Here is a 13,234-nt window from a genome sequence, read left to right on the forward strand (position 1 = left end):
GTGGGTTTGGCGACGAATATGAAGCGAGGGCCAGCCGACGAGAGCATACAGGTCGCAGTGGTGGGTAGCATATGGGGCTTTGGTGACGAAACAGATGGCACTGTGATAGACTGCATCCAATTTGCTGAGTAGAGTGTTGGAGGCTATTTTGTAAATGACATCGCCGAAGTCGAGGACCGGTAGGATAGTCAGTTGTACGAGGGTATGTTTGGCAGCATGAGTGAAGGATGCTTTGTTGCGAAATAGGAAGCCAATTCTAGATTTAACTTTGGATTGGAGATGTTTAATATGAGTCTGGAAGGAGAGTTTACAGTCTAACCAGACACCTAGGTATTTGTAGTTGTCCGCATATTCTAAGTCAGAACCGTCCAGAGCAGTGGTGCTAGGCTGGCAGGTAGGTGCGGGCAGCGATCGGTTGAAGAGCGTGTATTTAGTTTTACTTGCATTTAAGAGCAGTTGGAGGCCACGGAAGGAGAGTTGTATGGTTAGTTAACACAGTGTCCAAAGAAGGGCCAGAAGTATACAGAATGGTGTCGTCTGCGTAGAAGTGGATCAGAGAATCACCAGCCGCAAGAGCGACATCATTGATGTATACAGAGAAAACAGTCGATCCGAGAATTGAACCCTGTGGCACCCCCATAGAGACTGCCAGAGGTCCGGACAACAGCCCCACCGCTTTGACACACTGAACTCTATCTGAGAAGTAGTTGGTGAACCAGGCGAGGCAGTCATTTGAGAAACCAAGGCTGTTGAGTCTGCCGATAAGTTCCTAACAAGTTGCATATCGCGGGGGCTATTCGATGCTACTGCAGTACGCCACAGGATGTTTTTGTGCTGGTCAAGGGCAGTCGGGTCTGGAGTGAACCAAGGGCTATATCTGTTTCTGGTTTTACATTTTTTGAATGGGGCATGGTTATTTAAGATGGTGAGGAAAGCACTTTTAAAGAATAACCAGGCATCCTCTACTGACGGAATGAGGTCAATATCTTTCCAGGATACCCGGGCCAGGTCGATTAGAAAGGCCTGCTCGCTGAAGTGTTTTAGGGAGCGTTTGACAGTGATGAGGGGTGGTCGTTTGTCCAGCGGACCCATTACGGACACAGGCAATGGGACAGTGATCGCTGAGATCCTGGTTGAAGACAGCAGAGGTGTATTTAGAGGGTCGGTTGGTCAGGATGATATCTATGAGGGTGCCCGTGTTTACGGATTTAGGGTTGTACCTGGTAGGTTCCTTGATTTGTGTGAGATTGAGGACATCTAGCTTAGATTGTAGGACGGCCGGGGTGTTAAGCATATCCCAGTTTAGGCCACCTAACAGTACGAACTCTGAAGATAAATGGGGGGCAATTAATTCACATACGGTGTCCAGGGCTTAGCTGGGGGCTGAGGGAGGTCTGTAACAAGCGGCAACAGTGAGAGACTTATTTCTGGAAAGGTGGATTTTTAAAAGTAGAAGCTCGAACTGTTTGGGCACAGACCTGGATAGCATGACAGAACTCTGCAGGCTGTCTCTGCAGTAGATTGCAACTCCACACCCTTTGGCAATTCTGTCTTGGGGGAAAATGTACACATACATAGAGGCATTTTTCAACTCTGATTTTACCACTCAGAATCCAGAACGGATATGACAATGGGGCCAGCACAGGATGTAATACACCCTTACAACAATCTACTTTTTGATCTTCTTGACTTCTTATCTGGTAAACTGCTACTATGTGTCAAGAAAATGAGCCCCAATTAGGGGTTAGTGTACTCCAGTAAAAAAGGGCTGGTTTAGATGAAAAACTATTGCCCTGTGTCCCCATTCATAGGGGCATGAGAGACTAGTCAGTAGTAGAATTGAGTTGGCACTTTATTGGCCCAAACACACCCACAAACCCACAAGGTTGAGGTACCTCATTCACAGTAATTTAGTATATATATTTTTTGCATTGATGCATTGTGTCTTCTAACTGTCCAACAATAGGATCCAAAGTGTTAGGAAATATTTGTTCCCATAAATACAAAGGAGGATGTCTCTCCTCATACCTCTGGCACTTTAGTCAGACTGCCAGACTGTGCACCACAGAGCCAATCAGGAGAGAATACATACAGGTCAATGGTGCCAATTGAAAGTCAAGGGGTGTGTCTGTGCCTTTTGGATTACTCTCTCTTTACAGAGAACAAAAGACGTAGGAATGTATTTTTCCAGTTAGAAATAGTAGGCCATGCATCAAATAACTATTTGCGTCTGGAAAAACGAACCCTCAAATGCACTATTGCATTTTGGAAGTTGTCTGCAGGTGGCTTGTTGTGAATGCACTCAAATATCAAGTCATTATCAGGTTATGGAAACTGTGTTTTAATACTCAACGTAGAAGGATTTGTCTTAATGTACAGTAATATGAAAGTGATGCTATGAAAAGGATTCTTTCACCTTATCAAGCTCACGCTGACTGACAAATCACTGCCTATTACTGTGATTAAAAAGAGCATATGAAACATTGTTGTTCATGAGGCCTACCTGTGCGCCTTCCTTTAAGCACCTCTGTTCGAACACCTCTCCTGTCCTTGATCCATACCACATACAGTCATTTGCGGATCTTTTCAGTGTCCATTGTGAAAGATAGTTATTGCGAGGCTGGAACATTTGTTAACTTCAACAACAACAAAAATTAACACCCATGTGAAATGGAGGACTGCAAAGCTTACAGATTTACGTCTAATAACATGATATGAAAGTAGACAAACATCAGAGTGTGCGATATGAAGGTATAGTCAGTGGACATTCTGAACCTTGTTTGAGGTCAGCAGGTCACATGACCAAAGAGCTATTGAACATTTTTATTTAAAAAAATGTATGTTAAATCTTGTGAGATGAAAATGGACAAACTAAAGGGTGTGCAATATGTAGGCCCACTGAGTGTACATTCTGAACCTTGTTTGAAGTAACTAGGCAGTTAATAAACAACAGTTTACAGTTATAAACAAATTATTATTTAAAATGACAGCCAACTGCCTCGTTCAGGGGCAGAACAACAGATTTTTACATTGTCAGCTCAGGGATTTGAACCAGTAACCTTTCAGTTATTGGCCCAATGCTCTAACCACTAAGGTACCTGCCATCTCAAATTGAATTGAGAGAGACAGTGAATGGGAAGGAGAGAGAAGAGACATGAGCGAGAGAAGAAAAAGGGGGGAGAAGGAGAATAGAAGTTGTGTAGTTCTAGAGAAGGTATAGGTTTAGGTAACCGTGTCCTCGGGAAATCTGGTGCACGACACTAGTAAGGTATTTATTCACGCCAGACTACTACGTCACGATTTGTTATGATTAGACTTTGCTGTTACAGCACTTCTTCCGCTGAGGAGACAGTTGACCGGGAGTTCTAAGATTTAACCAGAGTCTGGTGACACGGCGAGAGAGGCGGTAAGCAGAGAGAGATAGTGAAAGAGAAGTGCCTACTACTATGGCTCCATTACAGCTCGCGGTGTACTGGCGTCTCGCGCTCATATTCTTCTTCATGGCGTTTCTCTTCTTCCTCGACCTCTTCGCTGTTGGCAGAGCAACCTCCTCGTGCAATAACGTCCGGGGTGAGTTACCGGCCGGGAGTCAAACTGGTGGAGAAGTATCTTCTAGTGCCCATTCACAGAACTGGAGTACATGGGAGGTGCGCGAGGTAAACGGATCACTTTTCCAGGTATTATTAACGCAAAAGGATGAGATCACGGGTGGGAACGACACGGAAAGAGAGAATGTGACTAAACCGCAAAAGTTTTAGTTTCAACATGATTGGCAGTTATTATAACGGTCTAAATCAGTGTAAACGTCAACAAGCTGCATGAACAGATTCCTACGACGTAGAAAGGTAGTGTACAAGCGGGTTTCACAGACTCAGTTGAACCCAGCTTCAGTTTATTAACAGATAGGATATAATGTAATCAACACTGATTAAGCAGCATTGCATCCCTCCTGTTTGTACTCTAACTTCCACTCGAACAACAATAGATGAGTCAATGAATACCTAATCATAGAAATAGCCAGGGTAACCTGGGTACAGAGTCAGCCATCTACACACTCACTGACCAATTAAACACACTCCCAGAATGTATGTCAGATGTATCTCTCTGTGTGTGTGTGTTAGGAAACAACTTAGAAGTTCCAGTTTGTTTATTAGTCATAGAGACATGATATACTGTAATGGGGTACACAGTGGAATGAAATGCTTCCCCCACGACAGTGAAATGAAATGCTTCCCCCTCGACAATGGAACGAAATGCTTCCCCCGCGACAATGGAACGAAATGCTTCCCTTCGACAGTGGAACGAAATGCTTCCCTTCGACAATGGAACAAAATGCTTCCCCTTCGACAGTGGAACGAAATGCTTCCCTTCAACAGTGGAACGAAATGCTTCCCTTCGACAATGGAACAAAATGCTTCCCTTTGACAATGGAACGAAATGCTTCCCTTCGAAAATGGAACGAAATGCTTCCCTTCGAAAATGGAACGAAATGCTTCCCTTCGACAATGGAACGGAACGCTTCCCCTCGGCAACGTAACGAAACGCTTCCCCTCGGCAACGGAACGAAACGCTTCCCCTCGGCAACGGAACGAAACGCTTCCCCTCGGCAACGGAACGAAACGTTTCCCCTCGGGAACGTAACGAAACGCTTCCCCTCGGCAACGTAACGAAACGCTTCCCCTCGGCAACGTAACGCTTCCCCTCGGCAACGGAACGAAACGCTTCCCCTCGGCAACGGAACGAAACGCTTCCCCTCGGCAACGGAACGAAACGCTTCCCCTCGGCAACGGAACGAAACGCTTCCCCTCGGCAACGGAACGAAACGCTTCCCCTCGGGAACGGAACGAAACGCTTCCCCTCGGCAACGGAACGAAACGCTTCCCCTCGGCAACGGAACGAAACGCTTCCCCTCGGCAACAGAACGAAACGCTTCCCCTCGGCAACGTAACGAAACGCTTCCCCTCGGGAACGGAACGAAACGCTTCCCCTCGGCAACGGAACGAAACGCTTCCCCTCGGCAACGGAACGAAACGCTTCCCCTCGGCAACGGAACGAAACGCTTCCCCTCGGCAATGGAACGGAACGGTTCCCCTCGGCAATGGAACGGAACGCTTCCCCTGGGCAACGGAACGAAACGCTTCCCCTCGGCAACGGAACGAAACGCTTCCCCTCGGCAACGGAACGAAACGCTTCCCCTCGGCAACGGAACGAAACGCTTCCCCTCGGCAACGTAACGAAACGCTTCCCCTCAGCAACGGAACGAAACGCTTCCCCTCGGCAATGGAACGACAATAGAAAGTAAGTGACTAAAAGGAGTGTCATATGGCAAGACGTTTCACAACACAGTAGTGATAAGAAATACCATCATATCTCAGGGAAACGCCCGGGGCTGAGGACAGAGTCAGTGTTACAACATACAGCTAGATTACTACAACATTATCTGGTACAAACATCTGTGTGTGTTACAGGGCACAGTGTGTATGGATCCTGAGGTGATGTCATACAGTCAGACCATCTACATGACTGGCCTTCTGCTGGGATCTCTGTTTGGAGGAGCTCTCTCTGACAGGTGAGACTCTCTCTCAGGCACACACACACACACACACACACACACACACACACACACACACACACACACACACACACACACACACACACACACACACTCACAGTAAATCATACACTGTAACACATGGAAGGTGTGTGTGTGTGTGTGTGTGTGTGTGTGTGTGTGTGTGTGTGTGTGTGTGTGTGTGTGTGTGTGTGTGTGTGTGTGTGTGTGAGTGACCAGGTACGGTAAGCGAGCAGTGTTGCTGGTGGGTGTGTGTGTTAAGGCTGTGACTGCTGTGCTGCCAGCAGTCCTTCCTCACGCAATCCTCTTCCTCACCCTGCGCTGTCTGGCCGGTGTCTCCTGCTGCTGCATCAATATCTGCAGCTTCAGCCTGGGTAACACAAACACACCTAACCTGATGTAACTGTGTGCGTGTGCATGTGTGTGCCTGTGTGCATGGATTTAACAGTGTGTGTGTGTCTGTGTGTAGGTGTGGAATGGAGTCTTCCCAAGTATCGTATTTGGCCCCCGGCCCTCCTGTCCTTCTCCTTCAGCCTGGGTATGATGGCCCTGGCACCGCTGGCATACCTTACACACACCTGGACACAGCTACACCTGGCACTGGCCGTACCACAGATCCTCTGTCTGCCTCTCTACTAGTGAGTACAGACACACACACACACACACACACACACAGTGTTCAGAGTTGACTATAATGTCGTGTTCTTATGCAAATAGGAATGTAATTTGACAGAGAAATAATGATAACTCTCTTTCTCTCTCTCTCTCCACCCCCCCCCTCTCAGTTCTATTCCTGAGTCTCCTCGCTGGCTGCTCCTGAAGAGGAGGACAGAGACTCTGGAGGAGTATAGGAGACACAGTCCTGAGGACAAACACTTTCTAGACCTGGTACAAACACACACACACACACACACACACACACACACACACACACACACACACACACACACACACACACACACACACACACACACACACATCAGTATTCCCTAACTCAAATCAAGCCTGTGTGTGGTCTTTCTGACCTAGTTGTTGGACACAGAGGGGAAGGACCTGCAGGAAGTCCACCTGGAGACAGACACACCTGACAATGAGACACACACACTGGAGACTGATCATACACTGGAGACTGATCATACACTGGAGACTGATCATACGCTGGAGACTGATCATACACTGGAGACTGATCATACACTGGAGACTGATAATACACTGGAGACAGACACAGCTGACAATGAGACACACACACCAAAGGCAGACACACAAACATGGGAGGAACACACATTTTCCCACTGCGGACACATGAGAAGTCCCACCATCCTACTGCGCCTGGTCATCTTGAGTTACATTGGGTAGGTGTGTGTGTGTGTGTGTGTGTGTGTGTGTGTGTGTGTGTGTGTGTGAGAGAGAGAGGGGCTGTCAGATTCTACCTCTGTATTCTATTTGACAGGTCTGTTCTACAGTATTTGTCTGATGCCGTCTGTGTGTGTGCGTGCGCGTGTGTGTGCGCACGCGCGTGTGTGTGTGTTAGGTTAGCATCAGCCCTGACGTACTACGGTATCTGTATGAATGTCGGGCGGTTCGGGGTGGATGTCTTCCTCGCTCAGTTCTTCAGCGGCCTATCAGAGGCTCCCTGCCTGCTCGTCCCATTGCTATTGGCTCGCTGGGGCAGACGCCCAATCTGCATGCTATCCCTGTTCCTCAGTGGCTCCTTCTGCCTGCTGTCCCTGCTCGCATCACGCTTCTATGGTAAGCACACACACACACACACACACACACACACACACACACACACACACACACACACACACACACACACACACACACACACACACACACTCACACACCTCCAGTGATCCAACGTTGTGTGTGTAGCTGTCCCAGGGTTGGTGATGGCTCTGGCCCTGGTGGGGAAGCTGTGTATGCAGACCAGTGTGTTTGTCTCTGTACTCTACGGCATCGAACTCTTCCCTACGCTCATCAGGTATGGAGTGTGTGCGTGCGTGCGTGCGTGCGTGCGTGCGTGTGTGTGTGTGTGTCTGTGTGTGTGTGTTTGACCCCTGATCAATTATCACTCACGTGTGTACACTACCGTTCAAAAGTTTGGGGTCACTTGGAAATGTCCTTGTTGTGTCCAAATGTGTCCATTAAAATAACATCAAATTGACCAGAAGTACAGTGTAGACATTGCTAATGTTGTAAATAACTATTGTAACTGGAAACGGCTGAATTTTAAAAAATGTACTATCTACATGAATGGGCCTCTGTACGCCTATCAGCAACCATCACTCCTGTGTTCCAAAGGCACGTTGTGTTAGCTAATCCAAGTTTTTTATTTTAAAAGGCTAATTGATCATTAGAAAACCCTTTTGCAATTATGTTAGTACAGCTGAACACTGTTGTCCTGATTTTAAAGAAGCCGTTAAACAGGGCTTCTTTAGACTAGTTGAGTATCTGGAGCATCAGCACTGGGTTCCATTACAGGCTCAAAATGTCCAGAAACAAAGAACTTTCTTCTGAAACTCGTCAGTCTATTCTTGTTCTGAGAAATGAAGGCTATTCCATGTGAGAAATTGCCTATAAACTGAAGATCTTGTACAACTCTGTGTACTACTCCCTTCAAAGAACAGCGCAAACTGGCTCTAACCAGAATAGAAACAGGAGTGGGAGGCCCCGGTGCACAACTGAGTAAGAGGACAAGTACATTAGAGTGTCTAGTTTGAGAAACAGACGCCTCACAAGTCATCAACTGGAAGCTTCATTAAATAGACCTACAAAACTCCAGTCTTAACGTCAACAGTGAAGAGGCGACTCCAGGATGCTGGCCTTCTAGGCAGAGTTCCTTTGTCCAGTGTCTGTGTTCTTTTGCCCATCTTAATCTTTTCTTTTTATTGGCCAGTCTGAGATGTGTTTTTTTCTTTGCAACTCTGCCTAGAAGGCCAGCATCCCGGAGTCGCCTCTTCACTGTTGACGTTGAGACTGGTGTTTTGCGGGTACTATTTAATGAAGCTGCCAGATGAGGACTTGTGAGGCATCTGTTTCTCAAACTAGACATTCTAATGTACTTGTCCTCTTGCTCAGTTGTGCACCGGGGCCTCCCACTCCTCTTTCTATTCTGATTAATGCCAGTTTTTACTGTTATCCTCTCAACACAGCAAGTACAGTGTCCCCTACTGTGTGTGTGTGTGTGTGTGTGTGTGTGTGTGTGTGTGTGTGTGTGTGTGTGTGTGTGTGTGTGTGTGTGTGTGTGTGTGTGTGTGTGTGTTTCAGACAGAAGTGTGTGGGCTTGGTGTGTCTGTGTTACAGGGTGGGCTGTATCCTGAATGCGGTGGTCAGTCCTAGAGGAGAAACCATCCCATTGGCCGCTATGATTCTTTATGGGAGTGGCCCCATTGTTGGGGCGGGACTGTGTCTGTTTCTACCGGAGACCAGTGGTGTGCCACTCCCTGATTCGCTGGAGGACTGTGACAAACAGCCCAGTCTTCATCTACCAACCTTCCCTTCCCTTTGGTCTTCAGAGGGTGAGAGACCCCTGACGTGTGTGTGTGTGTGTGTGTGTGTGTGTGTGTGTGTGTGTGTGTGTGTGTGTGTGTGTGTGTGTGTGTGTGTGTGTGTATGTGTGTTTCTAAGTCAAAATGTCGAGATCTACTGCTTATATATATATATTTAACACAACTATTAACTTCTATGGGCTAGGTGGGACGCTTGCACCCTAGTCAACAGCCAGTGGAATCGCGTGGCTTGATATACAAATACCTAAAAAATGCTATAACTTCAATTTCTCAAACATATGACTATTTTACACCATTTGAAAGACAAGACTCTCGTTAATCTAACCACATTGTCCGATTTCAAAAAGGCTTTACAGCGAAAGCAAAACATTAGATTATGTCAGGAGAGTACCCTTCCCTGTAGCTCAGTTGGTAGAGCATGGTGTTTGCAACACCAGGGTTGTGGGTTCGATTCCCACGGGGGGGCCAGCACAGAAAAAAAAAAAAATGTATGAAATGTATGCATTCACTACTGTAAGTCGCTCTGGATAAGAGCGTCTGCTAAATGACTAAAATGTAAAAATGTAAAATGTACCCTGCCAAAAATAATCACACAGCCGTTTTCAAAGCAAGGATATATGTCACAAAAACCAAAACCACAGCTAAATGCAGCACTAACCTTTGATGATCTTCATCAGATGACACTCCTAGGACATTATGTTATACAATACATGCATGTTTTGTTCAATCAAGTTCATATTTATATAAAAAAACAGCTTTTTACATTAGCATGTGATGTTCAGAACTAGCATACCCACCGAAAAAGTCCGGTGAATTTACTAAATGACTCATGATAAACGTTCACAAAAAACATAACAATTATTTTAAGAATTATAGATACAGAACTCCTTTACGCAATCGCGGTGTCAGATTTTAAAATAGCTTTTCGGCGAAAGCACATTTTGCAATATTCTGAGTACATAGCTCGGCCATCATGGCTAGCTATTTTGACACCCACCAAGTTTGGGGCTCACTAAACTCAGAATTACTATTAGAAAAATTGGATTACCTTTGCTGTTCTTAGTCAGAATGCACTCCCAGGACTTCTACTTCAACAACAAATGTTGTTTTGGTTCCAAATAATCCATAGTTATATTGAAATAGCTGACCGTAGCACCGTTTTGTTCGTGCGTTCAGGTCACTATCCGAAGGGTGATGCGCGAGCGCATTTCGTGACAAAAAAATTCAAAATATTCCATTACCGTACTTCGAAGCATGTCAAACGCTGTTTAAAATCAATTTTGATGCTATTTTTCTCGTAAAATAGCTATAATATTCCAACCGGGAAACGTTGTATTCTCTCTCTAGTCGTGGTTTTAAACGTTTAGAAACAGCAGTTCTTTGCTGTGTTCGTTGACAATCTCTCTAGACGTGGTTTTAAACGTTTAGAGACAGCAGTTCTTTGCTGTATTCTTTGACAGTCTCTCTCTAGTCGTGGTTTTAAACGTTTTGAAATCTCACAGCAGCTCTTTGCTGTATCTTTCTTTAATGCCTGGTACTTTACTGCAGACACGGTCATCTGAGACATCCGATTGGCCAGCGGTGCGCTTGATTTGCTCTCTGCGCCCACCAGGAAGGCAGTTTGTACCCATGAAATGATTCAAAATGGCAATAGTTTGCCTATCTTGCGTGCAGTGAATCAAGTGCACCTGCCACCAACAGCGTGAGATGAATAACAAGGAACACACGGCTTTATCGTTGTTTATTTTTTTGCATAAATGTCTGGTGATTGAATAGAAATGCCTTGGAGATGGCGATCAACTGGTTGGTGACTTGTTGTCTCTCTTCAGTGTGTTGTCAACAGCATCTGACTGTGAAACGCTATACTCAAGAGTTCACAGGCAGCTGGTGTGTTACGTAACCTCTCCTTTTAGGTCAGCTATTTACACCCTTTCTCACTCTCCCTCTACCTCTATAGGGCTGCAACGTCCCTCTTTCTGCGGTTATGGTTCCAGGAATTGACACAGCCACTAATTTTCAGCATACAAATTTTAACATGCTTTTTTATCGTGTTTCCAAGTGGTGAATAGCTACAAAACTGGTGTGAATCATTAATTCAGAAGATTAGATTAGAAGATTAGAAATCGCTTTATAAAAACGGTGTTATATATATTTTTTTTAAGTCAAAGGTACAACACTGTGCACATAGTTAGGAGGCAAAAATCAACGAATCCCATATAGCATTGCGGTCTGTATCGTCCAATCACAGAACAGATACAAGTCACGTGGTCTGTCAGAGCCGCTAACAGATCACGTGATTCGTATCTGCTCTGTGGTTGGTGTAGGTTTTGTTGCACTTTGAAACATAAACTGATGGTAAAAGCAGGATTTCTCAACACAGAGGTATGAGTTTATGTTTCACCTCATTATAGGAATTGTTTTGCAATCTCAGTAGAAAATACTACGTCTACGTTGCATAGTGATATTGCTAATATTAAAATAATATTCAAATATTAGCATGGGTTTCGAGGATTGAGAATCCTATTCCGGAAACCCTCGTTGCTGCCGTGTGTCATGTGACCTGTTTCATTCCCTACCCGCTGAGCAGACACCAGTTAAACGTCTAGTATTCATTTATATTTGATTGAGTTGTCTGTCAGCTTACGTGAATTCAACAAGAAATAAACAAAACATTTGGCCATGTCATTTGATTTATGTTAAAAGTTGGGTAGGGGAATAAAATCCCCCCCCCCCAATACATTAGGTTGATGACTTTTTTGCAAATTCAATCAGTTTCCCATGTTGATTCCACATCATTAAATATGTATATATATATTTAAATGATGTGGAAACAATGTTAATTTAACCAGTTTGTGCCCAGTGGGATAACCGTAACCCCCAGTCTGTGGTCTGCTGACCAGAGTCCTGGACCAAGAAGCATGCTCAATAGAGACACACATTCTGAGGAATAGTGCACTCTTGTAGGTTAATGTCTCTCCAGCTGAGATTTGTGTGTTTTTCCTGACAGGTGCTCAGCGGATGCCCCAGCTGACAAAGCCAGTCCATTCCTGGGAGACAGACCCAGAGAAGCCCTCCCACAACCCACAGGATCTCAACTGACTCAAACAGCACATACTCACACACACACACACCACAAACACACACACATGCTGTAGATGCATGCATTTGAAGTTCCATGGTGCTCAGTTGGTACAGAACACAAGAAACTGGGAGGTACTACCTGAACTTTGAACAATAAACATTGCAATACATTTTGCGACGTTGTGACCTACTGAACACGATCCTGGATTTAGTGTTTTATAGGTTAGATCCTGTATCTCCCACAGCCTGTAGAGGCTTGCTGACAGCGTGTTTAAACACAGACCTGTCTGTGTGAGATGTGAGGAAACATTGCTAATGTAGCATTGTGTAAACAGCTCTGCAGGAAGGTTCTGTGTGTGCATTTTCTGTACGTCTGTGTTATCCTTGCACAATCATGAACCTCCCTTGCACCTTGCTGACATTTCTACACTGTTTTTCATGTCATGTTGACTTGAGATGGGGGGGCTGTCTTATCATAAAGGGTGTGGTCTTGTTGCTGTATGTTTGGTATTGAAATCTGATGTCTGTAGTTATGTCTAGGAATGTTGTCCTGTCCGGTGGCAGGGTCACGCTGTTGAAATAACCAAATGTTTCCCATTATGTGCTGTTGTGTGTTCTTATAGGCCTATGACAGGCTGAGGAATGTTCTCCTGTACAGGCTGTACATTTCCTGTTCTTTGCTATTAAATAAAAAACTAGAATTTTTCAATTTCATAAGAATGTGTGTTTGTCTGGCTTGGGTCTAGGGTTGCAACATTCCGGTAACATCCCCCTGTTTTCCAGAAATCCTGGTTAGATGATTCCTGGTATTACATGGGAATAAGCAGCAAATCCGGGAATCCTCCAACCAGGATTTCTGGGAAACCAGGGAATTTGGGGAAAGTTACCCTACCAGGGGAAAGAATCAACTATAAAGAAATCAGTGATCCTCACACGGAGTATAGTTTCTCTCAAGTACATTATTACCCTCGACGAAGATGAAACTAGGGAACCATATTCTGTGTGTGTGTGGGCCCCTCATTTCTTTATCTGCACCGGTGGTTTAGGAGTTTAGGATGTGCACCCTCCT

The 13,234-nt window shown here is 45.3% G+C and overlaps 1 protein-coding gene across 6 annotated transcripts; it reads left to right on the forward strand.

Annotated features, from left to right (window-relative positions):
* Positions 1-3,219: 3,219 nt before the first annotated feature.
* Positions 3,220-12,879, forward strand: LOC106611409 (solute carrier family 22 member 13). 6 transcript variants are annotated; one of them, XM_014211588.2, is made up of 10 exons: positions 3,229-3,656; positions 5,469-5,569; positions 5,792-5,946; positions 6,042-6,210; positions 6,358-6,460; positions 6,602-6,924; positions 7,104-7,321; positions 7,448-7,556; positions 8,843-9,093; positions 12,092-12,879. In XM_014211588.2, exons 1-10 carry the CDS (start codon positions 3,447-3,449, stop codon positions 12,181-12,183), a joined length of 1,731 nt encoding a protein of 576 aa, XP_014067063.1. In that variant the 5' UTR covers positions 3,229-3,446; the 3' UTR covers positions 12,184-12,879. The 6 variants fall into 6 exon arrangements, with proteins under 6 accessions (XP_014067069.1, XP_014067070.1, XP_014067063.1 ...); XM_014211587.2 differs by having other exon boundaries at positions 3,232-3,677; XM_014211589.2 differs by having other exon boundaries at positions 3,327-3,570.
* Positions 12,880-13,234: the final 355 nt, after the last annotated feature.

This window comes from Salmo salar, chromosome ssa09, assembly GCF_905237065.1.
Source record: "Salmo salar chromosome ssa09, Ssal_v3.1, whole genome shotgun sequence".
Taxonomy (NCBI): domain Eukaryota; kingdom Metazoa; phylum Chordata; class Actinopteri; order Salmoniformes; family Salmonidae; genus Salmo; species Salmo salar.

Bases quoted from the DNA above. Each gene is read 5' to 3' on its own strand.
- LOC106611409 (XM_014211587.2), top strand. From the start codon at position 3,447: ATGGCTCCATTACAGCTCGCGGTGTACTGGCGTCTCGCGCTCATATTC. The intron at 6,461-6,601 runs GTACAAACACAC...TTTCTGACCTAG, and splicing joins ACAAACACTTTCTAGACCTG to TTGTTGGACACAGAGGGGAA. The intron at 9,094-12,091 runs GTGAGAGACCCC...TTTTCCTGACAG, and splicing joins TTCCCTTTGGTCTTCAGAGG to GTGCTCAGCGGATGCCCCAG.